General features: G+C 38.3%; 1 protein-coding gene across 2 annotated transcripts; it reads right to left on the bottom strand.

Annotated features, from left to right (window-relative positions):
* Window positions 1-176: 176 nt before the first annotated feature.
* On the bottom strand, window positions 177-25,436 carry sh2b1 (SH2B adaptor protein 1). Of its 2 annotated transcripts, XM_067413200.1 has the most exons (11): window positions 25,078-25,436; window positions 24,774-24,814; window positions 22,117-24,186; window positions 21,613-21,714; window positions 18,780-18,871; window positions 18,541-18,626; window positions 18,125-18,277; window positions 8,507-8,718; window positions 7,735-7,909; window positions 3,777-3,867; window positions 2,098-2,262 (listed from the first exon to the last, which is right to left on the bottom strand). In XM_067413200.1, the coding sequence occupies exons 3-11, from the start codon at window positions 23,791-23,793 to the stop codon at window positions 2,241-2,243; spliced, it is 2,610 nt and encodes an 869-aa protein (XP_067269301.1). In that variant the 5' UTR covers window positions 23,794-24,186; window positions 24,774-24,814; window positions 25,078-25,436; the 3' UTR covers window positions 2,098-2,240. The 2 variants fall into 2 exon arrangements, with proteins under 2 accessions (XP_067269298.1, XP_067269301.1); XM_067413197.1 differs by lacking the exon at window positions 3,777-3,867 and having other exon boundaries at window positions 177-2,262.
* Window positions 25,437-25,728: the final 292 nt, after the last annotated feature.

The following is a 25,728-nucleotide window of genomic DNA, read 5'->3' as shown; positions in this document are numbered from 1 at the left end:
GGCGCACTCAATCCGTATCACGTAGGCAGCCACACGTAAGCCATGCTTCGTAAAATCATTTCTATATCCTACTTTTGTGAAGAAACATGCAATTAAATAACATTTCACATATCTATTTATATAGCCCGTACATACCTCCATCCATCCATAATAATTACACAAACACAACTCGGACATATTCTTTCAGTATAATTATATTATATCATCATCATCATCATCATCATCATCATCATCATCATCATCATCATCATTTAATTCAATGTAGTACCTGAAACTCTAATTACACAGAGTGGACAACAGTGTCCACCTTAACACAGTCCCAGCACAGACAGACAGAGAGACAGAAGAGAAAAGAGAGAAGGCACAATAAAGGTTTAAATAAAGGGTAAAGGGAAGGAGCAAAAACGTTGAGCAAATGGATAGAGAACAAATCATACTGAATGATTTGTGGAATCAAGAAGAGAACAACTGAAATAGCTGAAACAAGATAGGAGAAATTAAACAAAAACAGGAGAAGACAGATGCAGGCACTGAACTGAATGGCAGACAATGCAAAAAGACAGATCGAGACAAAATCAAGAATGACTGGCACAAAACAAGAGGGAATGACAAATAACAACACAAAAAAGGCACAAGAAGAAAGGGGCTCTATCTTTTTTTTTTCTTTTTTTTTTTAAGTTTGCCTGAAATCTGTGGAAAGTTTGAAGGAGACAGCAGTAGGACAGAGTGAGATTAGAAGAGATATAAAAGGCACAACAAATTAGAAACAGAAAACAGATTTTGGAGAACAAATATGTTCATATAATAAACAACAAAAATAAAAGGCATTTTGAAAAAAAAATTATTTGGACAGTTATTAAATTCATTATCATCATCATTCGGTTATTGTTATTTTCGTACTCAATAACATTTTTTCTTTAAATGAAAGATTCTCTCTTGCACCTCTGGACTCTAGCTTTGAAATAAAAACCACATAAACAAATAAAGATCGTAAAGCTAAAAGTAAAGGTAGGCTGTAAAGACAGAGAGCAAGAGAGACGGAGAACAGAGGAGCTGGGTGAAAGATCAGGACTCTGAGGTAATAATGGAGTCTATGGAGATGTTTAATATGCTAATTAACCTTAAGAAGTAATACTAATGGACTTCAGAGGACTGGGCTTGCTTTTTTTGTGTTGTTTTTTGGCAAAACTGGGCATTGTTAAGCCCAATGCAATGCCTTCTAATGAACTACCAAAATCAGTACAATTGAAATGAACAGGAAGGAAGAAAAGTACTTTGCGACATTCGTAGTTTGTCAGTGGCAGAACAAAACAAAACAACTAAAAATGTTCCAGTAATAATAATAATAACAGTAATAATAATAACAAGAGTGCTGGTGGGTAACAATCTCTGAACAAGTAAAAAATATCCCTCACCTTAGGGGGAAAAAAACTCCTTTTGTATAAGTGCGAAGGGTCAAAGAATACTAGACATCCGAATGAATGTAATGACTAGAAGGACTCTTGAAGAAATAAGTTGCTAAAAACACAACACCAGCTCACTAGTGGCACTGACACCGTCGTACCTTCCTATGCAGCAGCACCAGAGGAGGAACTTTTGCACTGACAAACACTGGAGAACCAATTAGTAAAAGCCAACCAACATTTTCACAATGCACCTCCAATTTAGTGTAGAGCCGTTACTTAGTGTTTAAAAGATGTACCGTCAGTATCATGTATGCTTATGTGTATGGGTGTCTCTCTCTCTCTCTCTCTCTCTCTCTCTCTCTCTCTCTCTCTCTCTCTCTCTCTCTCTCTCTCTCTCTCTCTCTCTCTCTCTCTCTCTCTCTCTCTCTCTCTCTCTCTCTCTCTCTCACTCTCTTGCAACGTGAATGCACATGTTTAATAGTGTTAATAACTCAGTCGTGTGACCCTTCGGTCAGTTCTTCCGCTGGACAATACTGAAAATACTGGTTGTGAAGGGCTCTCCTCTTCCTCCTCTATCCCACCTCCTGGTTTTCCCCCATTTAGAAGAAGGAGTACTGGTTGTCAATGGCTCTTGCCCTCCCTCCTTCCCTCTCCTCGCCCTCCACCCCTTCGAGCTGGAGGAGCGGTGGCTCCCGCTCACGCTCTTCACACTCTTCTGCCCCGCTGCTTGCTCCGCCTCCTCCGGCGGCCTCCGTTTCACTCCCTCGTTCCTGCGGTGGGGTCGGGGGCGGAGGGCGTCCGGGAGGCAGAGGGGGAGGCGGTGGCTGAGGAGGACTACGGGGTCTGCTGGTCAAGTCTGAGAACAGCGATAGAGAGGAGAACCAGTAAAGGAGGATAAGAGAGAGGATAAGTAATGAAAATAAGATACACAAAGTTTGACGAGAAACTATGAAATGCTAGTAATGGAACTGGTCAGCACATTGCACACAGACTGTTAACACCCTGCCTCCACTAAACAGCAGTAAAGAGTTATCGATTGAGAAATCACTGCTCATTCATTACATGTTTTCTAATCCTGAATCATGTTTGTATGGAGACAGAGCTCACGGTCTATAAATGTGTGACATTCAATAAAGATTACGATCAAATGTTCAATGAAAGTGTTACCCTGCGACACATTTCGGGATGGATGTGCGCAACTGAAACCCAGCTGTGAATGAGGAAGTTAAGCAGACAGATGTGCACTGAAGTGAACGGATGACCTGTCACTACTCTTTTTCTGTCTTATTCTAACAAGCTACCTTTTCAGATCATTCTGTATTCCTAAAAATGTTTTCCACAATTTACTCTTTTATCTGCTGTCCCAGTCCCCGTCAAATCAAAATGGACCCTATTTACTCTCTTAATACAGTTTCCCTGTCTTATTATGCAAATGTAAAAAACTGAATGTTTTTATATTTGCATAATTTGGGAAAACGGAGTAGCAGCACAACGGTTTTCATAATTGATAATAATAGGAAATGTTTCATCAAATCAGAATGATTTCTGAAGGATCATGTGACTCTGAAGACTGGAGTAATGCTGAACATTCAGCTTTGTGTCATAGGACTAATCTTTTTAAATGTAATAATATTTCACAATTTCAATCAACAAATGCAGCCTTGGTGTAGCCTAGAAATCTAGACGCACCCTAGCGGCAGCAAATCTACTCTGCTGCGAGTATCGTCTAGCAACTTTCAATACCCATCTGAGCTGTAAAAAACAAACTCTGGTCACGCCAATCACATCGTGTATAGAGTCGGTGGGCGGAGCTTAACATAATGACGGCAGAGCGCTTGTGTGCTACTAGTAAACATAGAGGCTGGCGAACGGCGGTAGATGTGTTTTGAGTTTTGCCGACCAGATACAGCGAATGTTTAATCTGTCAACGAGCTCCGCTTCACGTTGCTCTGGTTGGTTGTAGCACTGGTAGCTCTATCCTATTGCATGCAGAGGGAGTTTGAAAAACAACCATTTATCCCGCCTCTCGGATTGAGCCCTGACGGTGAGTTCCTTGACCAAACATCTTAATTTGGGTCTGGCTTGTCTGGCTAGCCTTGGTGAGCATAAGAGACTTCTTTCAAAAACATCTTACTGACCCAAGCTTTTGAACGATAGTGTCATTTACCAAAAGTAAAATGGGTTGTAACTTTATAACTTTTACATGACAATTTCCTTCTTACCCTTAAGCAAGCTGTTTTTGGTACAGTACCTTTAATATTTTTGTAAATGACCTTTGTTATTTTGCTAATGCCCATGTACCAGCATGACTTATTTCCTTTTTCAGACCTTCTCTATCTCTCTCTCTCTGTTGAATCTGGTCTCACTTACACACAGTCAGAGATGGGGGTTGATGGAGAGTCGGGGTGGCGCGTGGTGATGACATCACAGACTGTGGGGCGGCTGCCTGCCCTTTCCCGGCCTGCGAAGATGACCCAACGACAAACAACAACAAAAACAGCCAATCAGAGCTCTGATATGTACTATGGAAAAGGCCAGAGGCTGAAGCAGGATGAGAAAAGGGAGAGAACAGTATGAAGTAGTGTGTGACAAAATCTAAATGAAGGAAGGCAGTGGTGATGGAAGAAAATAGATTTATGTCCAAAAGAAGAATGGAGGACAGTAGAAAAATTGTAGAAAAGATGCAGTGTATATATGAAGGATAGATGAAGCATCTAGATGCTATAAAGTGATGAAAAGGAGATCCAGGATAGATCATGATGATGAGGAAATATTAGAAAAGGTGAGCTGGGGGGGTATGGGCATATGTCAGGTCAAGCACGCAGAAATCACATTTGGACACCATCATTGTCAAAACACGAAAGCAAAGCCATGCACAGCAGACTCTGGCAGCAGAGTGATGGATCTGTGTGCGTGAGTAGTCGTAGCAGATGCTTGCACAAAGTGTCCTTTCAAAAGCATGCCGTGACAGGAAGTGATCTCACACACAGGGTGATCCCACATTTAGTCATTTCTCTGTGACAGGTGCAAAAAACTCATGCAGTGGCCATGTTGTTTATGAATACACACACATACAAACACACTCCAGATTCATCCCACTCACATGACACACACAAGCTCGATGCCAAAGACTGTGTGAGTCGCTAAAATCTACCCCGGTTTCAAGAATCAAACTGACAGAAGCTTAACACCTTCTAAAAAATCTTTCTTGTTATTTTTTTCCTTTTATGGGCACACAGGGATCTCCCCCAAAACAGCTGTTTAACGTAACATTTATGTCTTTATTAGGGTGGTCAAATGATTCAAATATTGTGATAACTGTCACATGCAGTCACGTTATTCTCGCTCACAAAAAAATGTAGTGTACATTTTTTTTTATGATAATTCAATAGTAAAACACTTCATGGATCTAATGTCACATTTGTGAAGGTGCAGACTTGTGATACACTCATGAGTGGTATTTCACTTAATTTGACCATACTACAAATAAAAATGACTTCATATTTGCAAAATATGTCAACTTGATTTCATTTTTAAATAAACGCCCTAGAAAGAGGTTCTTGGTCTCTGCTATCCACCTTACTTTCCACGTAAGAGTGGCTGCAGCCATTTCTACATTGAATGTGTCAGCCTTCTGTCTCATAAGCTTCCAGTTATTTTTAGATGTATAAAGCAGCTTGTTATTAAGCTTGATAATGCAAACAGTTTTTTCTTACCATATTATTTTTATGTTCTGTCATAATTGTAAACACAGTGGTTGAACTTTTTTGCTCTTCTAGTTATTTACCTATAGCGGCTAATGAATCGGAAGTCTCACATTCACAGAAAATAGCATACATCCACAGTGCAAAATAAGGTGTATAATAACTTGGAGTTTCAATCAGTTCTGAAGTTTCAAGCAGTTTTTTTAAATAACTCAATACATTTAGTCAAATTAAAGGTGCTGGTCATATAATTAGAATATAGTCAAAAAGTTGATTTATTTCACTAATTCCATTAAAAAAAGTGAAACTTGTATATTGTATTAATTCATTACAATATATTTCAAATGTTTATTTCTTTTAATTTTGATAATTATAATAATTTATATAACGACAACTACGGAAAATCCCAAATTCAGTGTCTCAGAAAATTAGAATATTGTAAAAAGGTTCAATATTGAAGACACCTGGTGCTACACTATAATCAGCTAATTAACTCAAAACACCTCCAAAGGCCTTTAAATGGTCTCTCAGACCCCATCCACACGAAGCCAGAACTTTCCCAATCAGATCTTTTTTCCCCCTTGTTTCAAGAAATATCTGCATCCACACGAGAGCAATAAAAACGACTCAAAACTATGTAGTATGTATGCCAGGCCAGTATGTGGCGCTGTAATTCTGCCACAGAAATACAATAAAAACGGAGAAAAAGAGTTGTGGCTAGAAGGCAGACAGTGGTAGGAGGTGAGGCAAAATATCACTCTGCTACTTAACAGATGTGTTTTATTAACGCCTACACCTACCCCAATGCTAAACCTACCCTTACAATAATGCAAATACGGTAATTAAATGACATGATATTGATGTGCGCATGCCCAGTTCCTGTAGTTGTATCCCTTTAGTCTTTCACCATGCCAGACGTATTGTGATGACATCACTGTTTCACAAAATATACGGATTTGCTCTACACACAAAAACGTTGTTTTCAGATTTATCCACTCTCAGACCTGGTTGCAGAAAATATAGGATTCATGCTTCCAAAACGCCGGATCAGTGTGGACGAAACGTTGATACGGTACAAAATGTATACGTATACAGCTAAATGCGTCTCTGAGTGGACAGGGTCTATTTCTTTAGGACACACCATCATGGGGAAGTCTGCTGACTTGACAGTTGTCCAAAAGACGACCAGACACCTTGCACAAAAAGGTCACTGCAAAAGAGACTGGCTGTTCACAGCTGTGTCCAAGCAAATTAATAGCAAGGTGAAGGGAAGGAAAATATTTAGTTGAAAAAAAAGTACACCCTGCATAAACGCACCCTGGAGAGGATTGTAAAACAAAACCCATTCAAAAATGTGGGGGAGATTCACAAAGACTGGACTGCAGCTGGAGTCAGTGCTTCAAGAACACCTACGCAAAGACGTATGCAAGACATGGGTTTCAGCTGTCTCATTCCTTGTGTCAAGAACTCTTAAACAACAGACAGCGTCAGAAGCATCTCGCCTGAGCTAAAGACAAAAAGGACTGGACTGCTGCTGAGGGGTCCAAAGTTATGTTCTCTGATGAAAGTAAATTTTGCATTTCGTTTGGAAATCAGGGTCCCAGAGTCTGGAGGAAGACAGGAGAGGCACACAATCCACATTGCTTGAAGTCCAGTGTAAAGTTCCCACAGTCAGTGATGGTTTGGGGTCCCATGTCATCTGCTGGTGTTGGTCCACTGTGTTTATTGAGGTCCAAGGTCAAAGCAGCCGTATACTAGGAAGTTTTAGAGCACTTTATGCTTCCTGTTGCTGACCAACTTTATGAAGATGCAGATTTTATTTCCCAACAGGACTTGGCACCTGCACACAGTGCCAAAGCAACCAATAACAGTCCAGGAGCCCTAACTAAGTATTGAGTGCTGTACATGCTCATACTTTTGATGTTCATACTTTTCAGTTGGCCAAGATTTAAAAAAAATAATTTCTTTGTATTGGTCTTTAGTAATATTCTAATTTTCTGAGACACTGAATTTGGGATTTTCCTTAGTTGTCAGTTATAATCATCAAAATTAAAAGAAATAAACATTTGAAATATATCAGTCTGTGTGTAATGAATGAATATAATATACACGTTTCATTTTTTTAATGGAATTAGTGAAATAAATCAACTTTTTGATGATCTTCTAATTATATGACCAGCACCCCAAGTTAAAAAATGTTAAACATTTACTCAAAACAGGTAAATTAAAAAAAGAAAACATGTATAATCAGGTGTATAATATATCATTAAGCTCTGATGTACTAAAATGTATTATTATTGTTTTAAATATATATTTCTTTGAAAGGAGCCAAGTTTACCAGTACTAGGTGAATACTGTGTGAGGATCCAATTCACTTTAACACCAGGAACATTCCACAAACATTCAGTAAAATAAAAATGAAGTTATAAGTATTTGTAACATTTTAACCAATTTTGCATATATAGTCCATATAATCAATTTTTATCCAAACAGCTGTTCTAGGGGAGAGGCAAGGGGCACCTGTGATCACTTACCTGCCCGTCATCTAAAAATGCAGAATTTCCCTGTTATCTATGCTCTGTTGTAAACCTTCACACCTTAAAGCTGAACCCAACCTTCCATACCTGGTTGCCGGACATTCGTGGCCCCCACAAAGCTGATGAGGGTGACATCAGAGGCGCCCCCAGATTCCAGGGGAATGGGGTGCACACGAAAATGCTCCAGCATGTCAAAAATGGACTGGAACCAGAGATGCTGCACGCGACACTGTCCATCCTCATTCAGGGAGAGACGCAAGTGCTGGGAGGAAAAAGCCAGAGCAGAAGGAAGAGGTATTTATTTTTAAAGAAATGTATACTTTTATTCAGCAGGAAAGCATTAAACTGATCACAAGTGACAGTATTGAAATCTTTCTATTCATCATAAAAACATATCACCCTTTCCACAGAAAATTAAGCAGCATGATAATAATACAAAAATGTTTCTTGAGCATCAAATCAGCATTTTAGACTTATTTGTGAAGGATCATGTGTCAATGAAGACTTTTCAGAAATGATGCTAAAAACATCACAGGAATAAATTACATTTTAATTTTTTTAATCAAAAAATTGCAGCATTGGTGAGCATGCAGCATTCCAGCACTGCTGGAAATATGAGATAGGAGGGAAAAAAATATTTCATTAACTTCTGCATTCGTTCACAAAACTTTTGCGCTCCCCAGAGAAACTTTGTGCTAGCAAATTTTCTTTGGGAAACGCAAAACATTTACAAGAGAACGCAAAAGCATTGACATATTTTTTTCCTTTATCATGTCCCTTTAAGGGCTCTGCACATCACAGAAATCTTACCAAACTCAAACCTTTTGAGGATTAAATAAGCTTTACCACACCCATTTACCTTCGCTTTACCCTGGAAGTTGAAGGTGAGGACATACTCCCCACGCCGTGTCTCACTCTGCCGCACAAGGAACACTCCATGGCTCGCCATGCCACCTGCCAACACCAGCTGGGCAGCCTTAAGGCGGGAGAGTGTGCCGTGGAACCACTGACACTCACTCAGAGGATGTTCCACAGTTTCTGACACAGAACCTTCAGAGAACAGGAACGACCCTGAGAAAAACCAGGAGAAAAAAAAACCTAAATACCTTATATCTTGATCTGTACGGTTAAGAGTTAATATAAGTAGCTAAAATTCTATCCACATATATTTACCAGAATTTCAGGATACTGCATTATAAAAGATGAATGGAAACACAAACTAAACATAACATTTCCAAAACAACTATAAAAACACATTAGATAATCCATGTTACTAAATAATATGCTGGAACAATATCATCGCAAAGCATCTCTTTTTACCATGAAACCATGACATGATCAATTGTGGAGTAACTATGCTCAAACCAGAGCTGTTCGGACTAATCAAATTGTCTGAGCGGGTTTAATACGATGATGGACAGTTGATCAACTGTAATCATCCACGTCAGCAAAGACCGATTGGGATGAATTTGTTCTAATCCCAAGAACTTGTCTGTACATGCATTGACCTTTACTATCGCTCTCAAAAATGATGACCATGTTGGTAAGTACTCTGTGTATCCTGAAATTATTTTTATAACACTGTAAAAGATTTACAAAAGATTGTTTACGCTAATCTTCTTCTAGCATGTGTGCAGTTGAGTTCTGTTGACAACTATGTGTCACTCAAGTCAACATACTACAGTTACTCCGTTGCTCTAATTGGTTGTAGGTCTATCCAATTGAGTGCAGTCATTGTCTTTCCTGGTTTGGCTGAAACGCCCCATAATCACAGCCCAATGAAGCAGTATCAGACTCATATTTTGACTAGAATCTGAGTATGATGACATCGGGCTAGTACTGTGATGTACATCTGAGTTAAAGATTATATTTAAAAAAAATGTAGGGTGGAGATTTGTTACCACCATTTGTTAATTGGATAGAGGAAAATCAAAATGCGATTAAGAGCAGCTAAATCTCAAACCTCAAAAAAAAAAAAAAAAAGAACAGAACAGAACAGAACAGAACAGAACAGAGAAGTGAAGAGTCTAAGGGCAAAAAGAGAAGGCGACAGTGCTAATAATAAAACAACAATCAACATAGGTTTGGCTTTTCGGAGACTGCAAGAAACGTTGTAAAAGTGACGCAGATATGGTGTTTTTATTACTCAGCAGGTGAGCAGAGTATTTTATTGCACAGATAAACTGCCATATGTAGCTCTCATTCAGTTCATTGTAAAGAACTATCTATTGTGAAGGGACATTTCCTTATGGCTTGAAAATTAAATTTCAAGGAAGTACCATGTCTATTAATGCGTTTAGCTACAGTTATAGTTAATTTCATCAGACGAGACGAAATATTTTTGTCAACGACCTTTTTTTGCATGACTAAGACGAGATGATGACGAGACTGCACCAATGTACAAAAACACATACTAAGACTAAAAAAGACGAGACTAAAATGTTTTGCATAAAATAAAAACGAAGATAAAATCTCTTCATTTTTCGTCTATAATCGTCTCTACTTTTCATCACGAGATCAGAGCTGTTAGGCCTTCCAAATATTCCGAAAGAGTTTGCGCTGTTGCTCAAGTTCAGGTCTCATACTTCTGTTGCTGCTATCCTGGGGCTGCAACACGAAACTACATGGAGCGAGAAAACAGTTCCCAATTGTAACGCATTTTTCGCGAGGCACACGCTAAACTCACACCAAATTCTCCAAATTCTTCCAATCTCACACCAAATTTGTAAAGTTATAATACGAAATTCAAACAACAAATAGTATTTTGGCGCACTTAATAAAGCCAGAGCCGTTGAACAACAGAGTTGCGACGTGTTCATCTCCTGGCGGCCCGCACGGTCACATCTCACGAAGCTCTCAATAGTTCCACACAAGCTAGCGCTGTCAATATATATGAATAGACAACAGCTTCACTATACAGGTAAACAATACAGCATAGTGTGCATTAGTTACTATGTCGACCACATTTACAGTATAGTTTTATTATGGAGAGTGATTGAGGTGCAAACATCTTAAAGGGTTACTTCAGCGATTAGTATATGGCTTTGTATCAGTAGAAACCAAGACTGCAGTCTCCCTCTCAGATACTGAACCTTTCCGACCTCGATCGCCCACCCTCTGACCGGTCCCAGTATAGCCGCCCCTCTGTGTTTTCTAATGGACGCGAGGCAAACTAAACAATAAAATTACACTTCAAATATTTTTTCCCCAAAGTTAATGTCATTAAAGGCAGTTATCATCACGATTTCATTTCAAGTGTTTGTTTTTAAAATAAGTTTAGTTTTAGTTAGTTATTTGATGCAATAAAAAGGGGTGTGTGACCTCATGATTGACAGCTGAGACTGACGGCTTCTCTGAGTGAAGTTCTCACTGAGGCACTAACAGACTTTTTTCGGGATTTTTGGGAGCAGATTGGAGCTTTAGCTTTAATTTCTACATTTCCATAACTGTTTATTTCAAACCAACATAAAATAATTGTTCTGCATCTGCGAGAGTGTGGGCAGGCTTTTGATATCGCAGCTGTACTTCCTGCGCTCTACTGCGCAACTCCGGTCCCGAAATCACTACTGCGCAGACTTGGTCCCAAGATGTCAGCGCCGTGCAGGCCGCCTGAAAGCTTCAAATATGGCAAGCGGAAACGGATAGCCTTTGGCCAAAGGCTAATGACTACAGTCAGCAGAGGGAGCCTTTTTTATGTTTTGAACTCATGCATGGGGGATGGGAGATAACACACTCAAAGCTCATCTCAGCTACAGGCACTCATTTAAACTGAGCTATGGTGAGCAATGTAAGTCTTTTAACTTCTCAAATTAATTTCTATGAAAAGTTAAGCTTGCAAAGGCATGAACTGAAACCCGCCAGACTGAACTCGCGTTGTGAATGTATGCGATTACCTGCATATGTATGGGAGTGTAGTCGCGATTACCACAGCTCATTTATCTCACTCCTGCAGTTAGTGCTCAGTGCTGTGATATTCTCGCGGTGACTCACTCATTATATTGAACAGACACGTTCAGTTTTTAATTTTAACTCAGTCACAGTAATCCAGTAGGTGGCTTTGGGAATGGCCTCACAGGGCAGCGAAGCATTCTAGGAATTGTAGTCTTTCATCCCCATGAGACAAAACTACATTTTCTGTCTTTTCTCAGTCTAGAAGGCACCAAATTCAAAAATAATTTCACATTTCTACTACATTAATGACCCAGTTTAAATACAGATTCATCTTCCTAGCGCTGAAGTACCCCTTTAACATTAATGTCACACTCACTCATAGGTGTTCAAATGTGACCATACATCTTAACTATTTTTTAATTAAATGTTATATATGGAACCCAGAAAAAAAAAAAAAAGTTTTTTGAATTTTGTATTTTTTCATGTCATTACATTGTTTAGAGCATAAGAAACAAATGGACAATTATTTTTTTTTAAATATTTTATTCATATGTTATGATATGTCCACCAGGACTCAGTTGTTAATTTTGTAAATTGAATGACATGAAATTGCATTTATAGGCAAAAACAATAGGATTTATTTTTAATTTACAAATACATTTTTAAGTTTCAGGATTATTTTTAAAACAAACTTTATTTAAAGATGATTCTGAACTATATTAGGAAAGATATAACCGAATGCTTTGATATACCATCTTACTTTATGCAATATGTGGGTAAAATGGCCATACTTGGATTTTCCCATTCAATACAATGTATCGATACATTGCATCTAATTTGCATATTAATGTGTTCTTAGTGCAACATGTAATGAAAAAAAGAAATCTGGCAACCGCAAGCACGACAAAACCAAAACCAGTGCTTTTTGTTCAAGTTTTTATTTTTTAAACTACATTTTGGACTCGTCTTTTTTCATCGTCAATATTGCATGTTTATATAACGTTACTAAGTAACATTACGTCACAAAGTAGGCTACGCAGTGACTGTGATGTACTCTAAAATACAAGCATCCAAAAACATCATACTTCAGTTCTCAAAAATATAAATATATATTTTTTCAAAATTAATAGAAGCCTTGTCAAATGACTCATTTTAACTCATACAGTGAGGAAAATAAGCATTTGAACACCCTGCTATCTTGCAAGTTCTCCCACTTGGAAATCATGGAGGGGTCTGAAATTGTCATCGTAGGTGCATGTCCACTGTGTGAGACATAATCTTTAAAAAAAAAATTCAGAAAATTACAATATATGATTTTTAAACTATTTATTTGTATGATACAGCTGCAAATAGGTATTTGAACAGCTGTCTATCAGCTAGAATTCTGACCTTTAAAGACTTGTTAGGCCCCGATCACACAGAACGCGTTTTTGCAGTGAGAGGCGCCTTTTTTGAATGGATTTCGGTTGGCAGAGAGTGTTATGCGTGCTGCTTATGCGCCCTGGGCGCCTCGCGTTTTAACCGCTTGCTGCTCCTCGCGTTTTTGAAGGAGCCCTCCGAGTGTATGAAGTTAAAAAAAGTCAACTCTGAGTGGAAAAGCGCCCGACGCCATCACATTTATTTTCTTTTGTCCAATCGAATGAATGGAGAGGCGGGCGTTCCGTTGTGTTGACCGTTACATGGATTTGACTGACAGTACAGATGATTTGGCGGTTGCCTAGAAACATTTAAAAAAAACGCAGCACACTAGTCTTTTCTGAATGAAAAAAACGCTTACCAAAACAGGCAGTGCAGTGTGCCTCGCGTTTTCGAACCTGAAAAACACGTTCGGTGTGATCGGGGCCTTAGTCTGCCTTAAAAATGTCCACCTCCACTCCATTTATTATCCTAAATTAGATGCACGTGTTTGAGGTTGTTAGCTGCATAAAGATACAATCAGTAAGAATCCAACTACTAACATGGCCAAGACCGAAGAGCTGTCCAAAGACACTAGAGACAAAATTGTACACCTCCACAAGGCTGGAAAGGGCTATGGGGAAATTGCCAAGCAGCTTGGTGAAAAAAGGTCAACTGTTAGAGCAATCATTAGAAAATGGAAGAAGCTAAACATGATTGTCAATCTCCCTCGGACTGGGGCTCCATGCAAGATCTCACCTCGTTGGGTCTCAATGATCCTAAGAAAGGTGAGAAATCAGCCCAGAACTACACAAGAGGATGGTCAATGACCTGAAAAGAGCTGGGACCACATTTTCCAAGGTTACTGTTGGTAATACACTAAGACGTCATAATTTGAAATCATTCATGGCACGGAAGGTTCCCCTGCTTAAACCAGTACATGTCCAGGTCCGTCTTAAGTTTGCCATAGACCATTTGTATGATCCAGAGGAGTCATGGGAGAAAGTCATGTGGTCAGATGAAACCAAAATAGAACATTTTGGTTAGGGATGTCCCGATCAAGTTTGTTTAGTCCCGATCCGATACTTCTATAATACATTAAAAAAAGAATAAAGAAGAGCGAAAAAAACGATCCCGGATGTTCCTTATTTTTTATTTAATTCCCCTTATTTTAACATTCAACAACTCTGTTAACAAACAGAGCACTTCTGTGAGGTAGCTTGAACAATCAAGTAATAAATAACATAAATTCTTCACTTTTGCATTTTAGTGCAACAGTAAATATAAAACATGTCCAGGACCGGAGTTGCGCAATAGGGAGCAGGAAGTCCAACAGCAATATCAAAAGCCTACCCATACTCTCACTGATGCAGAACAGTTAATTTGAGGCGCGGAGGCTTCAGTTTCTGAGAGGGATGCTGTAGGCTTGATTTAAATAACAAAAGTGAAGTCATGCCGCACGCGTTGCTGTTTCTGTGTGGAGTTAAAAGGGTCTAACTCTGTGCCACTACATAACTATTGATGTGTTAAAGGTGCCCTAGAATGAAAAGTTGAATTAACCTTGCCATGGTGAAATAATAAGAGTTCGATACATGGACATCACATACTGTGAGGCTCAAACATCATTGCCTCCTACTTCTTATGTAAATCTCGTAAATCCATAACACAAGGGGAAAAAAAGTGGTTCTCAACATAAACCCAACCGTGACGCAAGCGTTGGGGATAATTTATATGGATGCCCCCAACATTTGCATCTGTCCAAACATGTGCATTGTCAGGCAGAAATGGAGCGAATCATCAAAACAAGCTGCTCGCATGGACACACTTCAGAAGACTTGTCTACCCTTCCCACAGATAAAAAATGTAAACAGTCATGGTTGATGTTTATAAACTTTCCTGTAGCTCAACCAGTAGAGTACCAACGCCAAGGTCATGGGTTCGATTCCCAGGGAAAGCATGAACTGACAATAATGTAAAAAATGCAATGCAATGTAAGTCACTTTGGATAAAAGCGTCTGCCAAATGTGTAAATGTAAATGAAAAATAATCTGATAGCACAACAATTTAATTCAAGATTGTTCGTTTGTGCATTTCAAGCAAGCTTTGCTCAGCTTCTTAAACTGAAGAAAGTGGCAACTATATTACTGCAAGCAGTAAGTAGCGATTATCCACTTATTGACTGTTTAAACAATTTCTGATTAAATTGAAAGTTTCTTAGAGAGACAGCATTGTCTAGATAACGCAAGATGCTAGTACAGTAACAATAGGAAACACCAAGTACCATACAAAACTAAATAGTGTGTCTAATGACAAAGGGTAATATTATTTTGTATCATAAAATACAACCGTAGATACTTTGCTTAGATCGTTCACTCGATCCTTCTAGCAAACGTCACCTTTTCCACTATATTTAAGTTAAAACGATAGTCCTTTGACAAGCCTATTCATTTTGTAAAAATATTAGTTATATATTTATATTTTTGAGAACTTAAGTATGGTGTTTCCTATGATGTTTTTGCCTATTTGTATTTGAGATTAGGCTACATCACAGTCACTGTGTAACATTAGCCTACATTGTGACTAACGTTATATAAACAACTTTGTTAGAACAACTTTTTATTAATTAAAATAATTTTGAATTAAATTGTTGCGGTATTCGATAATAATAAATAACAACCATGACTTTTGACTAGGGCTGTGCATCTATGGTAGGCAGCGAATCGATTCGATTCATAGGTTTTCGATTCGATTCAAGAAGGATTTTTGCCAATTAAGAATGATTTGATTAGAGACGATTCACATTAAAATTCGATACGATTGGATTCATTCGATTATGCATTTTCTTATATGCATTCATAGGATTATTAAAATGCTTTCCCTAATGTGTCTAAGGCAGGGTATGAATTAAACAGCAGCCTTCAGAAGTCAGAGGGCGGGCAACAAACTCAGTAACACTTTACAATAGGTTCATTAGTTAACATGAACTAATAATGAACTGCTCTTATAAAGCATTTATTTATCTTTGTTATTTTACCATTTAAGATACTAAAATCTTGGTAACATTAGATAAAGCACATATGAACTAACATGAACAAACGATAAACAGCTGGATTTTTATTAACTAATGTTAACAAAGATGTAATGCTGAGCAGAGGTGTTCGGAGATCGGCTAACTGCATTAACTAATGAAACGTAAAATGTTACCAAAAAAAAAAAAAACGGTTACACTTTACAATGTTTCATTAGTTACCATTATTTAATGTATTCACTAACATTAACTAACCATGAGCAGTATGAGCAAGTAATGAGCAATTTGTTACTGTATTTGTTAATCTTTGTTAATGTTAATTAATAAAAATACAGCTATTCATGTTAGTTCACAGTGCAACTAATGTTAACAAGATTTGAATAATGTATTAGTAAATGTTGAAATTAACATTAACAAATAGAAATAAATGCTTCATAAGTTGCAGTCCATTATTGGTTGTTAACTAATGAACCTTTCTGTAAAGTGGTACCAAAAAAACAACAACCTTTTTTCATTGTTAATTTTAGGTCATATTATTACTTAATTTTTTTATTATTATAACACACTTTACTTTATTAACCTATATGACATTTGTAGAAATGTACATGAGCCAATATTTAAAAAGGCTTTAAAAGTATTGTTTGTTAATGCTGACTATTGTGCGTGATGTTAATGGCTACACAACCTTATTAAAGTGTTCCAGGCATTAAACATGCAGTGCTTCCATGGAGAGGAAATATCAGGCACGTTTCCAGCTAATCCTAAACTAACTTTTCTTCACGGAATAGAATGAATTGTTGGTAATGTTACTTTAGCAGTTTGCTTTGTATATTCAGTTAAACAACATTAAGTTACATTTCATGTATTATTCATCAGAACTGTGCGTATGCATTTTAGACATTTACAAAAGTGTTTGCTCCGTCCATGCAATAAATGTGCTTCCTTGAATAAGCGGTGTTGCATTTCAAATGCTCAGGTATGACCCATTTCCCTAAAACTTCAGTATTTTATTTTATATAAATTGGCTATAATACGGACGGAGCAAGCAATCCAGTGAAGGCGGCAAAGAGCGCATGCATGTCTGTGAAGGAGATCAGCTTAGAGGGTGCAGCTGTTACAACACAACGTCTCTATTAATTCATGCATGTAGTATATATATATATATATATATATATATATATATATATATATATATATATATATAAAATCAAATGTTTATTTTAAAGCACTGAATCATTAATTGAATCGCGATTCATTCGATTCTTAGCATTTAAAATCGAATATCGGCCGAAATTAAGGATTCACGATTCAAAATACATGTTTCAATATCGATGCATATGCATCATCAGGATTTGTAATCGATGCGTCAAGAAAACGAGTGAATCGTCACAGCCCTACTGTTGACATTTATCTGTGGGAAGGGTATGAAAAGTCCTCACATCCCCTGCACAGCCTGGAACATGATATTTGTGTCCATGATCTGCCAGTCGCTATCCTTGCGTGTCGCTTGTTTACCTGCTGATTCGGCTGCGCAGTTCCGCCTCACAATGAATATGTGCTGACATATGCAAATGTTGGGGGCGTACATATTAATGATCCCAACAATTGCATCACAGTTGGTGTTATGTTAAGATTCACCTATTTTTCGGTGGTGTTTTTCATGCACAATATTTACATATGAAGGAGGAGGTAATGGTGTTTGAGACTCAAAGTATGTGTTGTCCTTGAACTGAACTCATATTATTTCACTATGGCAAGGTTAATTCAATTTTTCATTTTAGGGCACCTTTAAATATAAGAAAGATAAGAAAACATATGCACGGATGAATCATTAACAATAAGAGAAATAAGATGCATTTAAACAAATAGTTGGGGTGAATTGCACACCAACTTTAATAAAACAGCAACAGTAGCTTTCCCAGTGGATAAAACTTTAAACCCTGGACCCTGATTTTGTTTTCTGGACAGGAAAACAACTCATGGGACAGAAATTCTGCTTTATTTGCAAATAGTTTTCTCAATATTTCAGTTTTTCACAAATTAAATACTTGGATGGAAACATTGACTTGTCTTTAAATGGAACATTTAAATGTTAACAGGATTAGTGTAATGTAAATGTCATTATGATCTCTGCCAAAATGTGTGTTTAGTGTAGTACAGCACCTGTGGCATCAGGAGTTTCAGCAAAAGGTGTGCCAAGACCGGTTCCGCCACCACCAAGCAATCGACTGTCTGATTCATCAAGAGGGGCACGGGGTGGTAACTCAGGAGGGAGAGGCTCCAGACGGGGAGAACCACCAACTCCACCATAGCACACTATAGTGAAAACACATCAAATACCAGATACATCACCATCTGTATTTGCTGCTAAATATCTGTAGCCTATTAATTTTTACTGCTAAATATAAATATTTCAATTCCGGATCAGATGTTTTTAATACTTCTGTTCAACCACAGAATCACCAGTTTGAGATTTGTGGGCTCATTCTAACACTGGCAAACATCATGCAAGCAGTCCCATTACACATACTGTCCTGAATGCAGCTGACCACATGGTGGCATCATCTCCAAACACTTACCTTGTGACAGGCGGTCACTAAATTCTGGCGTTACGCTGAGGTCGGTAAGAGCACTGCCACACACTCCCTCAACGTCCTCTTGCTCACTGATGAGAAGGGTCAACGAGTACATTTGTGATCATTGCTGAGTTGACTGTGACATGGTGTCATACAAGCAAGCAAACTACTGAGAGTGATCTCATTATACTTTTCATACACAAAGCTTTCTCTTTTGAATAATTTGAAACACAAAGACTTACCTCAAACAAATTGCGTTTCTGATGTCACTGAGCCAAGCTCTCATCTGAACCGCATCTCTGGTCTCGATCACGTACTGCGCCTGACCTTCCAACTGAGAGGGGGAAAAAAGATCAAATATGAAGATATTCAATGTGTTCAGTTTTCAATGATCAGAATCTGAGATGGGTGCTAAAACAGAGGATGTAACAATGCCAATTACAACCACAGTTATGAATATAATCTTTAAAATTCCTTTATTAGATTACATTTATATAAAAGGTTTTACAGTGATTTTTATCATTTGTTTTTACAATATTTTTCCTTACAAAAACGCATTGCTTCACTTAAGGCGGCCTTTATTAACCCTCAAGAGCCGTATGGATTACTTTTATGATGGATGGACGCACATTTTTAGCCTTCAAAATCTAAGGTATAATTCAGTCCCATTATAAAGCTTGGAAAAGCCAGGATATTTTTTTAATTGTTTAGCTGAAAGAAGAAATGCATATACACCTAGGGTGGCTTGAGGCTTAATTATTGAAGATTTTACTAACTACACTCTAAAAACTCCAATTAATAAAATGTTGGAAGAGCAAAAAAATATATGTTGAACTAATTTTCTTACTTGTGCTTAGTTAAGAAGACATATTATATTAAGTCTGCTCAAATATATTTGAAAAACATTAAATCAATTGATATTTTCAAATCCAGTTAACATTTAGAATGGCAAATGCTGACTGGACTAAAAAACGCGACTCCAGTCAATATTTTATAAAAGTAGGCTATATGGCCATCACAATATTTTACACACAATATTTTACTATGGTAAATAGATTTTTGTTTGTGCTGTTGAAATGGGCTGTTAGAAACATTTGATAATAGCCTATATCAGAACAATATTTGTGAAATTAGATGTATTTTCGATGTTTTGTTTATGATGGTAGCTGCAGGCTATAATGACATGGATCCTACAACACTTACATATTTAATATACATATATAATTAATTAACATATGTAGTTAATTGTGGCATTTAATCTGCCTAATTTTAATGAATAGCCTATGTACAAGAGCTTGTTTGACTACTCGGAAGAATGTATTGCTCGTTTGATTTCGCGGAAGGATATCTGAGGTACTTGTTTGATTTCGCGGAAGATTATATTGATTATATTGCATACAAATATGTCGAACATATTAGGCTTGTGTGGATATTTAACGTTAGAAGGTAAGTAAGAAGTAAATTAGAAGTAAATATATCCAAGGGAAATAGGGATTATTTAGGCCTAAGTGAAGTCTACGTCAAGTTCACTCGTCATCGAATAAATTATTTACTTTACGTTAATGTGGTCTTTAACCATGTTTAAGTAATAATACATAATTTTGTTTTAAACTATAATACTATATAATGATATTAGATTTAATCTCAGCGTGTTGTGTGCTATTGTGTCAGACAAACTTTCTCTCATTAGCTATAGGCCAAGGTGCTGTGGTGATTTTTATACAAGGAAATGTACATGTTAAACGTGAAACTTAATGTTGGCCAAATAATGTACGCTATTTAGGGTTACTTGGTTGTGTTAAATGTGATTTTTCGTGTTCCAACTTGTGAAATTGTACCGTAAAGTTATGGGAACAACATAACCACGAATACTATGAAAATGTCGCTCATTTAACCGTCCTCACAAGTGGGACGAATTCTAAACAGCGAAAGAGAAAGAAAGCTAGCCATAAATTACTTTAGTTTGCAACTTTAGTTTAGTCACACATGCAAGTCAATTCTTAATATTGATCAAATGTATAAATAATAAAACGTTATATTTTTTAAATTTATTTTTATTAATTGTTCTCTTTCTTTCTCCAACAGGGTGTGACCAAGATATCCATTGATGGTTTGTCGTCGCAAAGTTTCTCATCCATTCTTCTTAAAGGGATAGTTCACCCAAAAATGAAAATTCTGTCATTTACCCTCATGTTGTTCCAAACCTGTATGAGTTTCTTTGTTCTGCTGAGCACAAAATAAAGATATTTGTAAGAATGTTTGTAACCAAGCAGATAGACCAACCATTCACTACCATAGTAGGGGGGAAAATACTATGGTAGTAAATGGTTACTAATGTGCTTTCTTACAAACATTCTTCCAAATATCTTATTTTGTGTTCAGCAGAACAAAGAACATTATACAGGATTTGAACAACGTGAGGGCGAATAAATGAGGACAGAATTTTCATTTTTGGTGAACTATCTCTTTTCCAGCTGAAACACTGACAAGTAGCAAGAATGCTCCACTGTATCTTCTTTGACTGTGTGTGTTTTTTCAAAACTAAAGGTGCATTAAAGACATTAAAGAAAAGTGACAAGGGCTTTGGTCATTTTTTTATTATCTAAAGAAATTTGAAATTAATTCTTATGAAAATGTATTGTTTGTATGCCAATTGTTATAAATGCAGATGATACAATGTGCTTTAATTTGTTTTTATCCTCGCTATAACATGTAACTAGTTCACCTGCAATTTCTAGTAACAATTAAAACCATTTAAAAATGAAACCCCTATTTAAAACATTTAGTTGAATTAATTATAAAAACAGGTTGAGTAAACGTACATTTTAAAGTTGAAGTCAAGTTTGAGCCAACTAAAAATTATTAATTCAATTAACTTTAAAAATAATTGAGCAAACGTACATTTTCATGTTGAAGTCGAGTTTGAGCCAATTAAAAAATATTAATTCAAGTAACAATTTCTAGAACGAAATTGAGTGAACGTAAAAAATCTGTGGAACTAGTTACTAAATAATAATTAGTTGAAAGCACTAGAATTTTTTTACAGTGTACTAAATACAAGGTGTTCTGACATACCTGTAGAAGGAAGGTGTTCTCTTTGTCTGGCACCTCTATAGCTGTTGTGCTCCTCACATCAACAATAGAGCCGCATGGGACAGTCAGTCTGGGCTTGGAGGACTGTAAGTATTCAAATATGTCAAAATATATAAATTACATATATCTTAATTAAACTATTCAGCTAGTACTTTAATATATAATAATACAATTGACAGTAATAATAATAAAATACTAATAAAAATAAATACAGTACTGTTCAAAAGTTTGCGGTCAGCAATTTATTCAACAGGAGCACATCAAACTGAATAACAGGAATAAATTACATTTTTAAATATATTCTGTTTATAAAAACTGTTATTGAAAAAAAAAAATTTGTTATTTTGATCAAATAAATGGTGAGCAAAGGAGACTTTCAAAAACATTAAAACATCACACTGACCCCAAACTTATGAATGATAGCACATATATAAAATATGTGCAAGTAGAAAGTATGTGTATTTAGAAAGGAATCCTGTCACTCACTTTAGGCGGGATGTAAAACTCCAGGAAATACTCCAGCCCTCCATCCCCTCCATCCTTATCTCGTTCTTTCAGAACTAGACGGCACTTGTGCCAACGCATACCCCGTCCGCCTGCAACTCCCCCAGTGGCCGTAAGATGCCCTGACGCTGTGCTGTCCGTACCGTGGTGCAGCAGTCCAAAGGAGAACCCTGGGAAACCATGAGTGCTGGCGAACTCGTCCGAAGACGAGCATACGGTCACACCTCCCTCTCGTACCAGCCTACCCATCTTCCTGGGGGCACTGACGCTGCTCGGTGGAAGCGCCGAGGGGGACACGACCGATGAACCTGTTGCTGTGGCGGACAGAGTCGGTGGTGGTGAGCGGGACAGTCGCAATTTCTCCAACCGATGACTCCATTTCTCCTTTTCCCCATCACCGTTGCTCCTCCGCCAGTCACGGGCCTCGGAAAGTGAAAGGGAGGTGGCGCTACTGGAGGATGATGGGGGCAACGAAGAGGATGACGAGTGAGGGAGGGAGAGGGGAAGGGAGAGAGACACAGGGAGAGAAGCGGGAATACCCTGCGAGCCGGAGTTCCTCTTGCCATCTTGCAGGCCTGTAGTGTAACTGTAACTGGAAGGAAGAGGGTTGATGTTACCGACGTTGCAGTTCTGAGGGGAGTCACTGGAGGAGCTGCGCCAGTGCAAGATGCCTCGCACGCTCCCTCTGACGCTGCGGCCCACGCTGCGCAGAGAGAACCGCTTTTTTAGTTTATTTTTGGAGTGACCCCCAATGGGTGTCCCATTACCTTTTGACCCAGTATTTGCTGGTGTGCCAGAGGGGTTGGGGCATGTCAGAGTTTGGCTGAGATCGGCTCTTTCCAAGTTCGACTCACTCTCGCCCTCATCATCCCTTCCAACTATTTCTGTCTCAACCTCCTCTCCAGCCACTTGCCCCACCCAACTGTCTTCCTCTTCCTCGAGGTCTTTGTAGCCAGATGGATTGTGTTTGACTGCAGTTCCCCTCTCCTCCCTCCGCCCATTATTCCCGCCCATAGAGGAAGAGCATGACGAAGAAGAGGATGGTGGGAGAATCTGTGTATGAGCATATAAATCCTGAAACGCTCCTGTATTCTGGAATCGTTCTGTGCCGCAGTCCTCCTGGGTCAAGACCGGTTTGGGCATATCCCGTGTGTGAGTGGGCAGGCAGGGGGTGGCAGCCTCTTGTGGCAGCAGGGACGGAGACGCTGCGTCCTCCTCCAGCGACGTGACGTCTGATTGGGCGACCCAGTTCACCGTTCCTTCCCTACCGACGCCTGTCCCCTCGAGCTCGCTCTCAAAATGACGAACAAATCTGTCAGTGAAGCGGCGACAAAAAGCAGCTGCTGAATCAGGGGAGTAATGCGGGTTCTCCAGCAGGAAGGCCCGGAAATGGCGAGCAAAGTCACCTGCGGCTACCCGGGCATGGAGCTCACAGAACTCGGTCCAACTAAGGCAGGGAGACGGAGATGGTGTTGGTGTGTCAGACAATGACGACAAGGGCTGACTGGCAGGAGCTGGAGGAGGCAAAGGAGGGGGTCTCGTGGAGAGGGGCAACAGTGATGGCGATGGAGGAGAAGGCGATGGAGACGGGGAGGGTGGAAGGGGAGATGAATTAGCTGCAGCCCGTGGGCTTGGTGGGGTTAAAAGGGAGCCGTTCATGACTGACTAATAATAAGTGACCAATTTAAGACCAAACGATCATCAAAGACATCAGGATCGTCGCGGTCTATGTGCGTATGGGAATGGCGCGATCTGTTCATCAGGCTACTGTTTTACAATTTACATGAATTCAGAAAACCTGACCGTAAAATGTGGCCTGACAATGATTGGTAATTGTTTTTCCCCATTAAAAAAAAAAAAAAAAAGATTTAACTCTGTAACAACAATGTTTGTGCTCTAAAATAGCTCACATTCTACATAAAATAATATGTAAATGTATGTATGACGAGTAACAATAAAACATGTCAAAAGCGGCCGGCTGAGCTGATGTTAGTTCTCAAGTGGTCTCTGGTTTTAAGGCTCTGCAAGGATCCTGCGGTAGGGATTTGTGACCTAAATGATGAATAAATACAGAAAAAAAAGATTTATTGTTGTATTTTTTCAAAAAATTATAATAATAAATAACAACAACAATGCAGTCTTAACAAAAACAAACTATTCAAACAGAAATTGTAAGAATATTGTAGTTAAAGGGATGGTTTTTCCAAAAATTATTTACTCCCTTTAATGGTGTTACACAAGTGTATGAGGAGATGACAGAATGACAACTTGTCATTCTTCAAAAGTGAATAGAGAACGAAGTAGTCTTTCTGTGTAACATCTCTTTGTCCAGGTTTGGAATCATCATAAAGTATATAAATGATGAGGGTTTTTTGTGTTTTTATGTTTTAAGTGTCATGACTCAAAGCATGTTGAGGGAAGCGTTGTTTTGCTTTGGGTTGTGAGACCCAATTCTCCACCTATTATATGAAGAACGTGCTGAGCGTTGATTCATTTGATGTTATTATTGAACCATAATAACAGAGAAATTGAGCCCTTTTTTAAATTTTAACGCAAACTAATCGGAAAAAAAAGACATTGATATGAAACCAGGTAATACAATTTAGAAGTGATGCTCATAAGTCCCGATGATAACTCACCATCTTCAGGCCAGTGTATAACTCGAAGCCGATGCAGTTAGCTATAAAGAAAAACACATAAAGTGTAAAGGCCTGTTAGTTGTAGTTACAATAAAACTGTGCGACATGGTAAACCATACAAGGGCTAAGAATACGTTTCGCCTAGATAGCTGTCTGACATAAGTTTAATTGCCATCCGCTCTCACGCTGATAATGTCAACACACCAAGCTAACTCGGGCTAGCCAGTTAACTTTAGCTCATAAAAACGCTGGCTAGTTTGCTAACGATCTTAGGCAATAGAAAAAAAATGTCAAAATAACTCACCTTTTTGCACAAATGTCGCAATTTGTTCGCTGCGTGATTGAAATTCGAAAAAGTTTTCGTGCAAATATTGAACTAGCCCGGTGCTAACTAGCTAACCCAGCAGTGCTAATAAATTATCAAGTTTGAGCTGCTGGTCAGCTAGCTGGCTGTATTGCTAAGAAGGCAGTTTGTCTGCCAATGTTAACGCTAATATTCATTCCTCCGTCTAACTGTCCCCTGATGATGGTAAACTTATTGATGAATCATATGGTATCTATTTATTCATAAAGGCTTTGCAACTGCTCTTGTTGCAGGTATATGAATATTTCTCTGCCTGCTGTCCCAATCAGTCTCTCGCGATATAGTGGGAGAGGGTGTAGGTTGGGGGACAGGGAGTGTTGGAGAAGGGGGATTTTCAATGGGAGAGAAAAAATCTGAGGAAGAGGGATGTGCACTTTTTGGAGGAGCCACATTGGACAGTTATGTAAAAAAGTAAAACAACCATGGATGTTGCTCCGGCTGATGGCTGAGTCATATGTTTGGAGGCTGTAATACACTGAACTTGTTCTTTTTTTTCCTTTTTTCTTTTTCCTTTTTTTGTGCTTACTTCTTGATTATACCAGTGAGAGAATCTGTACTCACTGAAATCCTTTGAGGAATGGAGAAATTCTA

Source organism: Pseudorasbora parva, chromosome 2 (assembly GCF_024679245.1).
Source record: "Pseudorasbora parva isolate DD20220531a chromosome 2, ASM2467924v1, whole genome shotgun sequence".
NCBI classification, from domain to species: domain Eukaryota; kingdom Metazoa; phylum Chordata; class Actinopteri; order Cypriniformes; family Gobionidae; genus Pseudorasbora; species Pseudorasbora parva.
Note: the sequence above shows the minus strand (reverse complement) of the source record. Positions and strands in the feature narration are given on the sequence as shown.